Source organism: Hevea brasiliensis, chromosome 5 (assembly GCF_030052815.1).
Source record: "Hevea brasiliensis isolate MT/VB/25A 57/8 chromosome 5, ASM3005281v1, whole genome shotgun sequence".
Taxonomy (NCBI): Eukaryota; Viridiplantae; Streptophyta; class Magnoliopsida; order Malpighiales; family Euphorbiaceae; genus Hevea; species Hevea brasiliensis.
Window position 1 is genome coordinate 112,978,730 of NC_079497.1, and position 17,933 is coordinate 112,996,662.

General features: G+C 35.1%; 1 protein-coding gene across 2 annotated transcripts; it reads left to right on the top strand.

The window, feature by feature from the left end:
* The first annotated feature begins 7,987 nt into the window (after positions 1-7,987).
* LOC110662676 (uncharacterized) lies at positions 7,988-13,905 on the top strand. Of its 2 annotated transcripts, XM_058147458.1 has the most exons (9): positions 7,988-8,200; positions 8,291-8,491; positions 8,596-8,718; positions 9,053-9,090; positions 9,194-9,362; positions 9,580-12,771; positions 12,967-13,055; positions 13,143-13,172; positions 13,263-13,905. In XM_058147458.1, exons 1-9 carry the CDS (start codon positions 8,120-8,122, stop codon positions 13,339-13,341), a joined length of 4,002 nt encoding a protein of 1,333 aa, XP_058003441.1. In that variant the 5' UTR covers positions 7,988-8,119; the 3' UTR covers positions 13,342-13,905. The 2 variants fall into 2 exon arrangements, with proteins under 2 accessions (XP_058003441.1, XP_058003442.1); XM_058147459.1 differs by lacking the exon at positions 13,143-13,172 and having other exon boundaries at positions 7,989-8,200.
* The last annotated feature ends 4,028 nt before the right edge of the window (positions 13,906-17,933 follow it).

The following is a 17,933-nucleotide window of genomic DNA, read 5'->3' on the forward strand; positions in this document are numbered from 1 at the left end:
CAAGATATGGTCATTATGAGTTCTTAGTAATATCTTTTGGACTCACTAATGCACTAGTGGCCTTCATGGACTTGAAAAACAGGGTGTTCAGGCCATTCCTGGATCGTTTTGTCATCGTATTCATAGATGACATTTTGGTATACTCTCGGACTGAGGAAGAACATGTCTAACATTTGAGGATGGTGTTGTAGACTTTGAGGGAGCACCAGCTATATGCCAAATTTTCAAAATGTGAATTTTGGCAAGAAAGCATCTCATTCTTGGGACACGTGGTTTCTAATGAAGGCATTTAAGTGGATTTCAAGAAAATTAAGGCTGTAATTGATTGGCTTAGGCCTACAACAGTCACTGAGGTGCGAAGTTTTTTAGGCCTCGCTGGCTACTATAGACGCTTTGTACAGGATTTCTCCAGGATAGTAGCTCCCCTAACTAAGTTAACTCGAAAAAATGTTTCATTCATTTAGACAGATGATTGTGAGGAGAGCTTCCAGAAGCTTAAGGAGTGTCTAACTACTGCCCCTGTGTTGACATTACCGATGAGTGGTGAAGGATATACCGTGTACTGTGATGCCTCCAGAGTTGGCTTAGGGTGTGTTTTGATGCAGAATGGAAAAGTAGTGGCTTATGGTTCAAGGCAGTTAAAGAGGCATGAGCAGAACTACCCCACCCATGATTTGGAAATGGCGGTTGTAGTTTTTACACTAAAGATCTAGAGACATTACCTGTATGGTGAAGTATGCGAGATATACACCGACCACAAGAGTTTGAAGTACATCTTCCAACAGAGAGATTTAAATTTGAGACAGAGGAGATGGATGGAGCTTTTGAAGGACTATGATTATACTATCCATTACCACCTTGGGAAGGCCAATGTAGTAGTAGATGCTTTGAGCAGAAAATCTTTTGACAGCTTGGCACACATATCAGCGGAGAAGAGACCGTTGATTCAAGAAGTACATAAGTTGATGAATCAAGGTCTGATCTTAGATCTTTTAGATGAGGGGGTATTGTTGGCCCATTTTTCAGCGAAGCCAGACCTGCGAGACAGAGTCAGAGTTTCCCAGCACAAAGACCAACAATTGATAAAGATCATAGAAAGAGTACAACAGGGTGAAAGTGGTGAGTTTGGATTTGCCAATGATGGCACCCTTATGCAAGGTTCCAGGATATGTGTACTCGACACGGACAATCTCATAAAGGAAATTATGAGAGAGGCACACTATACATTGTACAATGTTCACCCAGGCTCCACCAATATGTACCATGATGTGAAAGATAGCTACTGGTGAAATGGCATGAAGAAAGACATAGCAAACTTTGTGTCCAAGTGCTTGACTTGTCAGAAGGTGAAGTTTGAACATCAGAGGCCGTCAGGGAAGCTGCAAGAGCTCCCTATCCCAGAATGGAAGTGGGAAATGATCACTATGGATTTTGTAACTGGGTTGCCTCATACCACGCAGGGATATGATTTGATAAGGGTAATTATAGATCGTCTGACCAAATCAGCTCATTTTTTGCCTGTGAAAACCACATATTCTGTTGCATAGTTTGCCCGGCTCTACGTTCGAGAAATAGTCAGATTGCATGGAGTTTCTGCTTCCATAATATCTGACAGAGGGCCCCAGTTCACTTATAGGTTTTGGAGAAAGCTGTAAGAGGCACTTGGCACGCAATTAAACTTTAGTACTGCCTTCCACTCTCAGATAGACAGGCAGTCCGAAAGGACAATCCAAACATTAGAAGATATGCTTCGCATGTGTGTTTTAGATTTTGGAGATCAATGGGATGATAAGCTACCCTTGGTGGAGTTTGCCTACAATAACAGTTATCATTCCAGCATAGGGATGGCACCCTATGAGGCTCTATATGGCAGAAAGTGTAGGTCTTCTTTGTATTGGACAGAAATGGGAGAAGCAAAGGTGCATGATGTAGACCTAGTGCAGTACACTTAAGAGATGGTTCCTTTAATCAGGGAACGATTGAAAACAGCTTTTAGTAGGCAAAAAAGTTATGCAGATCCCAGACGGAGGGATGTGGAGTTTGCAGTAGGCGATTACGTATTCCTGAAGGTTTCTCTTATGAAGGGAGTCATGAGATTTGGGAAGAATGGCAAGTTGGCACCTCGATATATTAGACCTTTTGAGGTTACTAATAGAGTTGGAGCAGTTGCCTATCGGTTGGAGTTATCACCCAATCTTTCTCATGTTCATCCTGTATTTCACATCTCCATGCTCAGGAAATACATACCTGATCCTTCTCATGTGCTACAACCGGATATAGTAGAGCTGAAGGAAGACTTGACGTTTGAGGAGCAACCTGTAGCCATAGTGGACTACCAAGTGAGGCAGCTAATATCAAGACAGATCCCTATGGTTAAGGTTTTGTGGAGGAGCCAGTCAGTGGAAGAGTGCACCTGGGAGTCAGAGCGGGATATGCGTAGCAAGTATCCTTATTTATTTAATGTGTAATTCTGATCTTTTATTCTGCCTTGTATAAAATTCGAGAACGAATTTTCTATAAGGGGGGAGAATATAACACCCCTAATTTTTAAATTTATTATTTTATGGGTAATTATTTATATTTTCTTTTATTTAAGTTTTGGAAAATTATTTGAAATTTTTTGAATTTTAGAAATCGGGTTCGATTTTTCGAAAACATAAAACTTTGATAATTTTTAAAAATTAATTTAAAGACCACGTGGCAAAACTAAAAATATATTTAGACTCTATGAATTTTTCTGAGTTTTTTAGATTTTTTTTGAATTTTTGGGTCTCATTTTCAATCCCAAAATAGAGTAAAAATTTAAATTTTTGTATCTTAAATCAAACCGATCGAATCGAAACAGATCGGGTCCGACCGGTCGAATCGGACCGGCCCTGCCTTTTTTCTTTTCTTCTCCCACGTCGCGCGACCCTCTCCCCTTCTCTCTTCATTTTCTCTCTCCTCCCTCCTCCCCTCAGTGGCCAGCTGCCACCCAACCCTACCCCACACTCCGGCGCACCCCCCCCCCCGCCCCTCCCGTGCCGCCGGTAAGCCCTCAGGTCGCCGAAAAAGTCGCGCGAAACCCACCCAATGCGCGCGCATCTTTTCACCTTCCTGGCCAAAATTCGGCCGATCCGGTCACCGATTGAATCGGGTCTTATGCCAAAACCCATCTACACCTCAAGAGCTTTCTATAGACACCAAGAATACCAAAATTCATAAAGCAGATTGCCCAATTTTTGCCCGAAAAGTTTTAGCCAGTTTCAATTTTTGGGCTAAATTTCTCGCAAATCGTGAACCTCATGAGAAAACTGAGAGTACCGGAGTGCTTCACTCGTCGAGAGCTTCACGGCAATACCAATTTCAAAATTTTTCTACACCATTTTTTGGTGGGTCCCGTGAAATTTTATAGTATTTTTCTGAGCACTAAATAAGCTTATAAAATTCCGTAAAAATTATGTACGAACCCCCATGTTGTGGGCTTTGTGTAGGTACCTTTAATTCACGAAAATTTAATGGTTGTTCAAGTCTGTAAATTTCAGGCCAGGCAGACAGGCTACTGAAAAAGTCTCGGAATTGGGTCAAGATTTTGGCTACCCCACCGTTGTCAGATGTCCCAAACGCGTTCCTAGGGTCAAAATCGGCATAGGTAAACCTAAACCTTACTTTTTCTTAATTTTCTAGTGCTTGAATTCGATTAAAAATCTATAAAATATTCGTGATAGTTTAGAAAATTATAATTCCTCTTACATTAGCTTAGTAATATTGCTAAGGACCGCAGGGCAAAGTTTTAGAATTTTTAGAGCTCATATGGGTAGTTTTTGCAAAAAGGGTTAATTATAAGGACTAAACTATAATTTTTCACATTGTGATTGTTGATTGTTTGGATGGTTCCAGGAGGGGCCATGTGATGTGATTGAGTTGTGGATGTATGATTTGTAGATATAGAAGTGTATTTTGAACCCTTTTGCAGGTTGGACAAGTCCTAGATATAGGGAAGACTCTGCCGGATTTTCGGCACGACCTAGGGTGTCTTTGGTTTTTCTAAGCTTGTATCGAGTCAAATATATAAAATAATTGCTATGAAATTATCAAGTGAGCCGAGACAGCCTTCCTCCTCCGCCCAGCCACCGCAGTGATTTCGGTTAAGTCTGTGAGTAAAATATTAATTTTAATTGTAATTTCAATATTATTATATGTTCAAGCATGTCCATGCATCACTTATAAATATGGATCTAGATAGTTAAATACTAGGTACATTTTATATTGCATTCATAATTGTTGAAGTGCCATGGATGTTGTTTGTGATAATTTTGAGCAGTGTGTGTGCGTGGCGTGTGTGGTGTATGGTATTGGATATAGATAGGATGGGTAGACACGGCTTGAGAGACACTTGCTGGGACCCGATCCTTCAGGGTAGACACAGCTTGAGAGACTCACTGGAATCCCGCATTTAGTTTATTAAGGGAAAGTTTGGCTTGAGAGATACTCGCTGGCAGAGGTTGGATCAAGAGGGCTATATAGGGAATTAGCTCCCACATATATATTTCTTGACAGTGTTGGGTGTGTGAGTGCTCCAAATTGCCTTTTTGCTGTTATGATATGAATTGTATGAAAATTATGAGGATGTTGCATATCACTCCACATGGTGCATTAGCTTTAGATAGCTATAGAGATTATGATTAAAATTGATATTTTACTATCTGAGTCGAACGCTCACTCCTGTTCATCTATTTTTTCAGGCTACAGGAAGATTATTTATTGTGGCTAACATGCTCTTCTTCTTCACAGGCCTATTAATAGTATTTAATGTATTTTGTATAATTGAGTTAAATTTTAGACTACGCATGTGTTAGAAGCACTTATTTTTATTTTGGGCCTGTATTATAAAAGTTATGTTGGACTTGTAAAATTATTAACTGTATGCATGATGGAATTGGATGAGGAAGCTGAGCTCCCATTTGAGTTATGACATTTTGATTATATAGAGGGTGAGCTGAGCTCTCTAATTTATTATATATTGTGTTTACATGTTGAAAACTCTCTTCTGTCTGGTTGAATTCTTGAAATTGGGCCCAATTAGGCCTTAGAGTTAGGTTGAGGAATAATTAAGCTTACTACGAGCCTCGGAGGCTTTAAGCTGGCCAAGGTCCTGGTGCCGATCCGGCCCATAGGTTGGGTTGTGATAATCTATCCTGTCCATCATGACCAAGATCTTGACAAGAATTTCCCTTTTATTTGATGGACTAATGTTTCTTAAAACTATTTTTTTTTAAATATCATTTTAAATTTTTTTAGCAATACCATTTTAAATGTTAAAATATAATTTAAAAAGGTTTTTTTTTAATATTTTAAAATTCTTATCACTATAAATTATATTAAAGTCAAATTTTAAAGATCTCTAATAAATATTTATGAAATATTATTTTTTTAAACAACTCAAATAATATTATTAAACAAACTTAAATAAATGTAATTATTTCTATAAATTCTTGCTGTGTATCATAAATTCTTTCTAATAAATTTCCTTCCTTAGGTACATTTGAAATAAATTCCCTTGTAATAATGTGCGAGAATTTTCTTGAAAAGAGATTTAATTTCAACCCGTAGAAATTTTAGAAACCAGGAGATGTTCTTAAGATTAAAGGTCAAATTAATAATTTGAAATTTTAATAAAATTCAACATTAAAGAAGATTAAAGATGTATAGTGCTGACAAAAAAAAATATAAAACATGCAAATCAACTTATGCACATATGAATATGAATAGTAATGGACAGGATATCCGCAAAAATCACCTTACTTGAATTTAACTCATTTAATATTTTTAAAATCTGAACCCGTCTCAAACTTGATTAAAGTTTATTCTCAAATATTTAAACCTATCTAAACCTAATTATTATTACTTGAAAAATAATTGAATTCATTTAATTTTAAATATTTTTAATTAATAATTTACATAAAAATTATTTTTATTAATAATTTATATTTTAAAAATTTAATAATTTCATAAAATATTTAAATTCTATTTTATTTAAAATAAAAATATATAAGTATTATTATAAAAAATATATATTTTATATTTAATTAAATATTTATATAAATTAGTTCAAGTAAGAGACACTCAACATACAAAATCTAAATCAAATCTGAATCGTTTACAATATTATTTCTTAAATTCAAATTCAATTATATACTATTTAAATCTGTTCTATTAAGGTCTGATTAGATTGAATACTCATAAAAATTTAACCCATTGCCATATCTACATACACCCGTATATACGTTAAAATAAAAACACAAGAAGAGTGAATACAAACTATTTAATTAATTAAATTATATGTATACAAGCAATCTTGTGTGAGAATTTTCTTGATTTCAATGAAATTCAAGGGCAGAAAGAATTAACAAAATTTTTTAAATTAGTTCTACTCAAAATTGGACAATCAACTCGATATATAATACTATATTAAATTCTAAATCTTTTATTTTTTTTTTAAGCAATAAAGAATTTTTTTTTTTTTATAAATTTGAATCAATAAGAAGATTTATTATTCTAATAGTAATAATCAATTGAGATTATTGTAGTACAGCATGACTTAGAAGCATTACACATTTCTGAGGATTTAACCCAAAATCGTTCAGAGTGGAAAAAGCGAATCCATATAGCCGACCCCAAATTTTTGGGATAAAGGCTTAGTTGAGTTGAGTTGAGTTGAGTTAATAATCAATTGAGATTGGGCCAATTTCGCTAATTTGCAATAGGCCACCAACTAATGATTACCGATTATCTAAAGTCCCATGATAAAATCCTTAGCCCAAATGATATTTTTTTTCATCTTACCCCAAATGAAATTAAAAGAAAAAACAATTTCCCAACTAAATATTTTTGTTAATATTCATGTCAATTTAATTCAACTTCCATATTTAATTGAAATAAGGAAATTGTGCTAAATATAATAACTTTAATAACTCCTCTCTAAGTTAACTTTTTAGGTTGAATTAGATACAGTCTATTTTCATTCTATGGTATTAGAACTAACCCTTATTTTAATGTTGAGCCACTAACAACCTAGTTATGTCTACAAATCTTGGGTGTCCAAATATTAAATGTGAGAGGTGTGTTATTCCATTGATTTGAGACTTCCTTACACCTAAACCCAACTAGATAATTAACTAACCATTAAATATTTATTATTATTATTATTATTATTATTATTATTATTATTATTATTATTATATTAAAACTAAAAATGGGACTCATCGGCAAAATTGAGAAAAAAATCATGGGAAATATCTATGAATCGATGGAGGCAATGCACCCTGAAATAATTAAATAATTTAAAAAAAAAGATGCCATTTATCTGGTTTAAATTGGAGAGTTGTCTTATACTTTATGAATTTTTTAATATATTGTTTTGAGGTATAATTTTAATATCCTATGGTCACTGAAACAACTTAAGTGTAAAATAAAATATTTTATATATGGCATAATTTTAAGATATCCTATTTATGGTAAGAAATTCTATTGTGGCATGCAGTAGGACCAATAAACCACAAAATTTAGAGAATGGCTTTATTTTAATTTATTTAATATTAATTGAGAATCGAATTTGAGACTTTACGATACTAGAAAATGGAGAAAAAGATATTACTACTGATTGGTGGTGAAAGATATTTTAGAAAGGAAAGCACTACAACTACATCATTGTTATAATTAATCTATACTTAGTGATAAATTAATTAAGTTAATAAAAAACAAAAAGTCTGCCTGGGGTGTTGGGTTTGATCAGATATGGCGATAGGAAGATAGTTTGCTGTGAGCGTAAGACTCGGATGCTGTTGCCGTTTTGCTGTTGATGCAGCAGCGTATGAGAAGAGGACAGTCATATAATATCCCATGCATCTCTCTCTATCTTTTCTACAACAAACGTAACGCCAAAGTTGGTAGGACATAAAATATCACCCATTTTCTACAATGACCCCCTATCTAATCTTCTGTCTCTCTCTTTTTTCTGTCGCTTACTGTCAATGTTCTTGTTAATTTTCATTGAATTTGTCAGCAGAGTAGTATTTTAACAAGAACAAGAAAAGGGTACAAATTAAACCCACGAAAAAAAAAAAAGAGCAGGATAGAAATGTTCAGGTTGCACAAGACTAGGCCTGCAAAATCAGGGGAGAGATTTGATTTCAAGTTTTATCAGTTTAAAGCACTTCAGGTAATTTGCTTATGTAAGTTAATAGTTTTATAAGTTGATTTCTTTTGGGTATATTTTAACAAAGAATGGCATAATGTGTGTATTTAACAGGTGCCAAAAGGATGGGACAAGTTATTTGTATCCATAATCTCAGTAGAGACTGGAAAAACTATTGCGAAATCCAGTAAAGCAGCTGTGAGAAATGGCACTTGCCAATGGACAGAAACTGTGTCAGAGTCTATTTGGGTTTCACAAGATGGCCAGCCTTCAAACGAGCTTGAAGATTGCCCCTACAAGCTTGTGGTTGCCATGGTACTATCACTAAAAATGAATGCAGATAAATTAAATGCCTTGGGAAATGGATTAGGAAAGTGAGACAACTAATGGGTAAAATCTTATTTCCATTTTCTTTGCAGGGATCGGCTAGATCTGGCATTCTTGGGGAGACAGTTGTGAACATGGCAACATATATGAGTTCAAGTGATTCTGTTCAGCTTTCATTCCCATTGAAAAAGTGCAATCATGGAACCGTTTTGCAAGTGAGTTCATAGTTGTATACTAGCTACCATTTATTTCTGTATGAGCACTTATTAATTAGTTCTTGGAAAATGAGATCAGTCCTGCTATGTCACAATCTAATTAATGCTAATAATCTTTCTTTTATAGCTGCAAGATAACAGTTCTATAGCACTTAGCTTTTCTGAATTCTCTATAGTACTAAAGATGAACTGGTATTTAATAATTTCTTTTTAAACAATTGAAAGAGGAATGTGACTCGTCATATAGACATTTGACTCCAAATTGTATATCTACTTGTTACAAGGGTGAAAATTAACCTTTTCCTTTGATACTATTTTGCTTAATGATTTGCAGCTCAAGATTCAATGCCTGACACCAAGGATAAATCTTAGGTTAGTACATATATGGTGGAACTTATTCAGTATCCCTTTTTCCTTTTCTCTTCCTTCTCCTTCTGCTAGTTCATTGAAGATTTTACTAGACAAAAATTTTCAGGGATGATGAATCAAAAGAAACAAATTCCAATAAAGAAGATCGTACTGCAGAATCTCAGGATGCAGAAATCAAGTCAGAGGAGTCTGATAATACATTTGCAAAGAGTGCAAGATCTTGCTCTAGCAGAGATTTGGGCTCCATCACACATCAAGAAGATCACGAAATAAAGGTATATATGATCAAATTTCTTTTCCCTTTCATTTTTGCTGCATATTTGCTTGTTTGAAATGGAAACAAGGCCTTAATGTCAAGCATGTTTCCTGCAGAAAGCATTTTTTTCACTTGTTACACAATGAAAATGAAATCAATCTTCTTCTCTTAATCCGAGGAATTTATGATGCACATACCAGTTTCTCACCTTTTTATTTTTAAATTATTTGTTAAAGGGAGGAGGAGGAGGAGGACTCCAGGATACTAGTTTGTCTAGTTCAGGATCGCATCACAGCTATAACTCAGCAGAGAGTTCTATGGGAAGAGGCGGTTTTTCCCCTTCAAACAACATGAGTGTTGATGAGCACAACCTCATTGCAAGGCAGGACTCAACTAGCTCCCAAAATAGTGTACCTCCAGGCAGTTCTAATGCTGATAATGCCTCTCAGTCAGATAATTCTTCATTTAACTCACGGATTACGCATTCAGAAAACCTTTCTCAGGATGACCTTCAAGAGTTGGTTGCACCATCTATGAAAATTTCAGGTTCATCTAAAAGCCTACTGGAAGCTGCAGAAGATACGATCGAAAACCTTCACACTGAAGCAAAGATGTGGGAGAGGAATGCCAGGAAGCTGATGCTTGATTTAGAGATATTGAGGAAAGAATACTCAGAACAGTCCAGTAACCAAGTAAATTTGGAGATAGAGCTGTCAGCAGCGTGTACAGAACGTGAGGGGTTGCAAAAGGAAGTTGAAAAGCTAAAACTATTGTTGGAGAAGTCAACAGTGAAATCAGCAGCCTTGGAGGATTCAACACTTCAAGATAGAGGGGCAACCCATGTTTTAAAGGAGTTAGAAAATGAGATTAAGTTTCAGAAAGAATCTAATGCCAATCTCACTTTGCAGTTGAATAGGAGTCAAGAGTCAAATGTTGAGCTTGTTTCAGTGCTTCAGGAGCTGGAAGAGACTATAGAAAAGCAGAAAGCTGAAATAGAGAAGCTGTCAACTATACAATCAAAATTCAGTGATATGGAGAATTCTATTCAGGTGAATGTGCAGAAGAACCAGGACTTGGTTTTCCAGGTACAACAATTGCAGGAATCAGAGAAGAATTTGCAAGATAAGGTGCAGGAACTGGAAATGGCACTGGAGGGAAAAACACAAAATTCAGATAATGGGAGTTCAAATCATCTAACCCTTCTGGATATTGAGACAGAATATAAATCCAAGCTATCTGCTAAAGAAAAAGAAATAATCAGTTTGAAGGCAAAGTTATCTGAATCTCTGAAACAAAGGCATCATTCGGCAGAAATGGAACCCACTGAAGGAGGTGATGGAATTCTTATCAGAGAGATTGAATCACTGAAAGTTAAACTGCAGGAGCTAGAAAGCGATTGCCAGGAGCTAACAGATGAAAACTTTGAGCTATTGCTCAAGCTTAAGGAAATGAAGAACTGCTGCACAGAAGAAGGTGCATCTTTTACCACTTCCAGGTTCGAAGTGAGTAATCATGAATCCCAAATTCATGATCTTGAAGAGAAGATGAAGAAGAAAATTCTCAAGGAGATTGAAATTGATTACAATCTTTCAATTCAAGAACTTGAGAATGTCAAATTCAAGCTGGAAGATCAAGTTAATGAACTGAGTAAGGAAATGGCTGAAAAAAGAGAGGTGATAGAAAGACTTGAAAATGGTTTGCTTTTGAAAGAAGAAGAGATTGGGAACCTTCAAATACATCAAAGAGAATTGGAAGACAAGCTTTCTGTTCTTCAAGAAGAAAAGGACCAACTAGAGGAAAAAGTAGAAATTGTTAGTAGAGAAAGTGATATTGCTACGAAATGCCTAAATGAATTGCGAAAGGATGTAACGGTGCTCAGCAAAAGTGTAGATACTCATGTTTCTGCCAACAAAATTCTACGGAGGAAATCTTCAGAGCTAGAAAGTGGCAAGCATGAATTGGAGATTCATCTATCAGAGCTACAGCAGGAAAATGGAGAGTTGTCAACTTGCATATCAGGCTTGGAAGCTCAAAAAAGGAACTTGACAGATGAGAGGGAGTCAATGGAACAAGAGCTAGAGAGTTCCAAATCCAATGCTGTCAATCTTCAAGATGAGATCACGCGATTGAGAAATGATATGGAGACTCAAAAGATGGATGTGAAACAAAAGCTAGAAGAGATGGACAGTCAATGGTCAGAAGCTCAAGAAGAGCTCGAACATCTGAGAAATGCTAATCCAAAGTTACAAGCTACTGCTGAGAGTCTTATGGAAGAATGCAGGTCATTTCAGAATTCTAACGAAGAGTTGCAAGTGCAGAAACTAGAGCTGCAAGGGCATTGTAACCATCTGGAGATGAAATTGAGGGAATCACAAAGAAATTTTGCTGATTGCTCCAAAAGAGTGAATGTTTTGCAAGAAAATATTCATTCATTGCTGGAAGATAGTGCCTCAAAAGAAAGAAGCCTAACTTCAGAACTGGATGCACTGCTTAAGGAAAATGACAAACAGAATAAGAAAGTTGGTGTACTAAATCAGATGTATTTGGAGAAGATGGTTCAAGTTGAGAATCTTCAACAAGAGATTGGAGACCTTACCAAGAAACTTTCTGCAACTCAAGATGAAAGAGAGAGGATTTCTTCTGATGCTGAGCATGAAGCATCTGGTTTACGTGCAATTATAGCTAAGCTAGAATCAGAACTCAGTACCACACAGATAGAATCCAAGCAGAAGATTGAAGGCTTGATGGACAAGCTTGCTTCCTCCAATCAAAACCAAGAAATGCTGAAGACTGATAATGGAAAAATGGTGAAGTTGTTGGAAAATTACAAATCATGTGATGACAAATTTAAGACTACTCTTAATGGTCTAGAACTAAAGCTTACAGTTTCTGAGTATGAGAGGCAACAACTCATGGAAGAATCTACAAATTTGAAGACTGAGTTGCTGAAATTTGGAACTCTTCAGGATGAAGTTTTGGCGCTAAAGAATGAATTGAATGCAATCAAGTCTGAGAAAGAGAAACTAGAAACTTTGATGAGTCCAAAATCTGAAGAATGCAAAGAGTTGAAGAAAGAGAAAAAATTTTTCATTGAGAAGATCACTGACTTGCAGAAGGCTGTTTCTGAATTAGAAGAATGCAAACAAGATAGATTTGACTTAGAACAAAAGCTTCAACAAGTGGAGAGTGACCTAATTGCAAAAGAGGCTTTATGTGAACAGGATGCAGAACTTAAAAATGAGCTCAGCCATATCAAGAGAACAAACAAGCAACTTCAACAGCAGATACAACAACTTGAGGAAGAGAAAGAAAAGTGCACAAGAAGAGCTCAATCCCTTGAAGAAGAGTTGATATTGATGAAGGAAAAACAACGTAGTTTGAGGGAGTCGAGAAGTATAAATTCTTCCAGTAATCAACATCAAAAAGAAGTACGCATTCTTTTCTGTTTTCCTCTATAAGTAAGATCTTGCCATAGAAATTAGAAAGTTACCTTCTTTAAGTTTTCACCTACAGCTTTGTTGATTCCCACAAAAGTACCAACTCTTTTCTTCTTGTTTTTTCTTTTGAGCAATGATTTCATGTAACTCTTTGAAGCAACTAATGCTGTTCCTTTCTGAAAATAGGGTGATAATCCCTCCAAAATTCAGTTGCTTGAGGATGAACAGTCCAAGGCTATAGAAGCAAACAAGGCATATAAAGTTCAGGTTAAAAGGTGAGTATTAAAGGAAAATAGTGTCTTGAAAACATATATTCCCTGTCCAATTTAACTAACCAAGCAACATTTAATGTGATTTTTCAGATCATTCATTAAGGTGGTCATCTATGCAGGGTATCCCATATAGTTTTTTATGTGGCTAATTACATGGAACCACTACTTCCATTTTCACATAATTTTTTTGGTGAATTGGCTTGGATGCAGGTCGACCTCTGAGGGATGGAAAAGTCACACAGGAACTCCAAGAAAATCAAAAGCAGAAGGTGAATTTGTGCCAAAATAAAAATTTGAGCGTACAAAATCATCATTAGAGACAGAGCTAAGAGATCTTCGGGAGCGCTACTTCCACGTGAGCCTCAAATATGCTGAGGTTGAAGGTCAAAGGGAAGAGCTTGTGATGAAGCTCAAGGCAGCTAATAATGGAAAGAGATGGTTCTAAACTTCTAATGAAACCATGATATTTCCAGCCTGATAAGCACTATCCTCTTTCCACACCTTCCAATTTTCAAGAATCCAATTTCAGAGGTTAGCTGACAGATTTCAAATGCAAGAATCATATGAAATAAAAAAATCTGATTGAAGTCTAGCCAATTTGAGTTGCTAAAATCAAAATTCTATGTTCTGTTAACAATCAAATGCTTCTGTTTCCATTTCTCTAATTAGTGTGTTCAAGAGTGTAGTGATGCATATAATACAATTGTTCAAATGCTGTCTAGTGCTAGGCAGTGTAGTTGTGATTAGACCAGGAAGAGGAATACACAATCAATAAGCACGTGGAGGGTAGCACACTTTGTGTGATTTTTGGTATCAAATAATATTCTTATACACTTTTCAAGATACCCATAAAATGTCACTAATTTTCTCCTTTTCCTTTTTCAAATTCACTCCTTCATCTCCTTGACTAATGTTTAGATGTGATCTTTAGAAATCTTTTACTCATTTCTTTTTCCTTCTCTTTATGTAATGTGTTTTTATTTTGGTCTCATTATTTACTTAGGAAACTTAACAAGGAATTGAGAACTTTAGCTACAAATTTGCATATCCTTCTTCAAAATAAAAGCATGTTAGCCCTTAATTGGACGCATGATTCATCAAAGGGGCAAACCCTCCTTCTAAGGCATTGCGCAATCAAAAAGGGTATCAACTATTCTGTTTGAGAGAACAAAAGAATTATGCTGCTGGTGTCACCAAGAATATGAAATCTCACTCAGATTGTAAAAGAGTAAACAATATAAAATAAAAGCCGTCCCTTACATTGAATAATAGGTGACCTTTTTTTGTGGTATTGCTTCCACGCACATGGCACTAGAATATGTTTCTTGAACAGAATAACACAATATCACTCCACAATTGCCGATCAAACCTACATATATTTTGAAGGGACTTCCACCAGCCACCACACTTTTCTCTAGCCCCCTATAGTGACAATAAGTATGACTCCAACTCTCAATCTTTTAGATTACTTCTAATTAAGTCACTTTCACTTAATTAAATACTATGAATAGCCTAGCCTGACTTGTCTAGTGGTTAAATATATATCACTCACCTGGCAGAGTTAGATTTGAGCCCCCACTCCCCGACTAAAAAAAATACTACAAATAATTATCAGTCTTTTTGTTTTCTTTGATAATTAGATGAGTTAATTTTGTTCTTGAGATTTAAATCTTGATGCCCTATCCGAGAATAATGATCACTTTGACATGAAAATGCTTACTTTATATATATATATATATAGTTTGAGGCTAATATTGATTAAAACACAACAAGCATATTCACCAATAGATTATGCTATGTATTGTATTATGCTATTACGCTGAGTGAATGACTCTGAAATAAATCTCTTCCCATATAAGATATAAGAAATTCCAAGTAGGGAATATAAAATTCTAATTTGAATTGGAAAAATATTTCTCAATAGGATTGATATATATTTCTATATAGAGCAAAACTCTTATTTTAGTGTTAGTCCTAAATTAAGTAGGATTCATAATGAAATTAGAATTAAGAGAATTAACACTATAAATAGGAGAATGATGAAAAGATTATTTGGCTTCGCTTGGCTTTGCCCATTGAAGAGAGTGACTTTGCCCATGGAGAGAGGTTGTCATCCATTGCAGCGAGGAACTTTGTCAATTGTTAAAGATTTAGCTCTGCCCATCAATGGACACTTGTCCATTGTAGTGGAGAGATGCTTTGGTGTAAGGTGGATAAACGACATAAAATTAAAGAGACATAAAATTAAAGAGGAAGGGATTCTTGTCCATTAACGAAGACACCCTTTGTGGTGGTGAAGACACCCTTTGTGGTGGTGTAGCGGTCAAAGTAGTAAATATATTGGTTTATGTCTAAAAGAGACTGAGATGACTAACTAATGTATTTACACAGTTATGTAGTTACTTTGTAGTGTGGATTATCTCATGTGTAATTGGGTTAATAGATAATATAATTTGAACTTATAATTGATTATTATAGCATGTCCGTAAACGCAACCTGATGTGAAGGATGAATCACATAAGTAAATATTGGTGTTCTGTGTGTTTGCTTTATACACTTTTGCAGTGCATAACAAAATCAATAGTCTTAAAAGGAAAATTTGATGGAGAAAAGAGTTAATGGAAAGGAGCAGATGTTCTCATTAGAAGTAGAGGAAATGAGGTGGCAATGGCATATCCTATGGAAGATGCTGAAACATGAAACCTCCATTGCACTCTCCCTACTTTTTCTTTTATTTTTTGCTTTCCTTTTTAACCAAAAGTGACCACACACTACTACTTAAGTCATCTCAATCTTTATTGCCCTCCTGACCCAGACAGAGAAATTAAAACCTATAACAACCAGCACAAGCTTCATGTTCAAACCCTCTTAGCACCGGCACTAACACCTTCCCATTATGTGACTCTTTCACTCTCCGGACGGCCACCCCTCTTATACTTGCTCAAGAATAAATAAACAGATATGAGGTGGTCGTCAAGAAAGTTGTGGTTCGTGTAGTGTAAAAATTTATCAAGAATTGTGGAAGTAATGGGAGGTGTTTGAAGAAATGAACCTGAATCGCCTTCTCAAGGGCGGTTTCTCTCTTATAGGGCAACTTCGATCCTTTGGCATTTTCTGTTCCTCTGGAAAATCTCTCTTGGCTAGCTTCAAGCGAGTTGGGCTTGGAGGAAACTTTTACAAGGGCGAGTCAGACTATATCATATCTATCTATTTTTCTTTGGCTTTTGTGATGGTGTACATATGATTAGTGCCTGCTGCTGCTGCTCCAAGCTGGGCATCTGTCATATGCATATGTGTGTTTAGGCCTCTGGCCAAGGTTTATTATTATAATTAGATTGCTACTGAAATCTACTGGTGTATGTTTTAATTTTGCTTCTTTCTTTATTTATTGCTTTCTAGTGTGTTCATGGAGCAATTCTGAGAAGAGGGTTCTGACTTTAATTCTTATTTTTTTTTTTCACAATTACAAAGAGAAAGAGATTAGAGATTGAAAATTCGAACATGGCAGCTGCCAAATTTGAGTTATACCATCAGCCAGCGAAATGAAGCTTTACTCGGCTCCGAGACTCCCTGCAGAAATGTGGGCTGAGATTTTTCCATGAAAAAAAAATGATATAATAGGTGTAATTAATTAGGGCCTTATCCATAATTTGTCCTTGGTTGGTTAAACCTCACATCAAATTGACCCCAGAAGCCCCAGATTCTTGTCCGTACAATGGAAGAAAGTCCAATAGATTGACTTCAATTTAAAGATAAATTTAAGGGAAAGAGAGGACATCAACAATATATTATGATATTGCCTGCGCTGACTTAATTAATTAATTAGGCTTGAAAATTAATAACCATTAAAATGAGTACATGCCAGAGCTTATTAATTTCCTGTGTTTGAAACAATTTGCAATATCAAACATTCTATGTGAATGGAATTTTCCTCTGGCAAGGCTGGCATGTGTGAGTTTCAGAAGTATGTGTTAGGTTGGATTCTTAATGTATGTGGGTGTAGTTTGGTTGGTGATTGGTGATCAATAATAAGCTATTTATTAGATTATAGAATCTACCCACCATTCCTAACTAATTTTCAAATCACTGCTTGTGGTTCACTTCATTAATCTCAATAAGAGCTATTGGGTCTCCAGTGATCAATTGCCTGTCTTGTAGTACAGAGAATCAAGAGTTACAGAACTCAATGACAATATATGCTGGAAGAGAAAGGAAATCAAGAAATCAAGAGCTTTGCCATCTTTGGGCCTTTGGCGGGCTTGTTATTTTAGAAGAGGCAGAGGAAGATCCTTTAATTCATGCAAATACATAATCAAGAAATTCTTGAATTCAATCTACGTTCTCTTAAACAATAATCTTGAGGATCAGAATTATCAATGGCAAATGCCAACAACTGTATTGCTTGTGGCAATGTAATCAAAATTATTGGAAAAAAAAAAAATCCTGTAACCGCAAACCATTGTTTTTATTCAAAATTGCAAGTAAATGAAGAAATTTATAAAAATTTTCATGATATAATAGTTAATTATAATTATTGCTTGTAATTATATACAAAAAAACTCAACTGGCAAATACATTATAATCCCATATGTGGCACAAATAAATTATATTTTTTTTAACTAAATTGTTACTTAGTATAATTTTGTAATCCTATATAGCAATATTATGGAAAAATATGCCTACTTTACATATTGCATAATTTATATATAATTTATATAATATAGCATTAAATTTTAAATAATTTTATTGAAAGTTTAAAAAAAATTAAAAAGGAAACTTAAATAAATAAAAAATTAAGATAAATATTGATGAAATATTTAATAATTTCATTAAAAAAATTAATTTTCAAATAATAAAATAAATAAATGTGATGACTTGCAA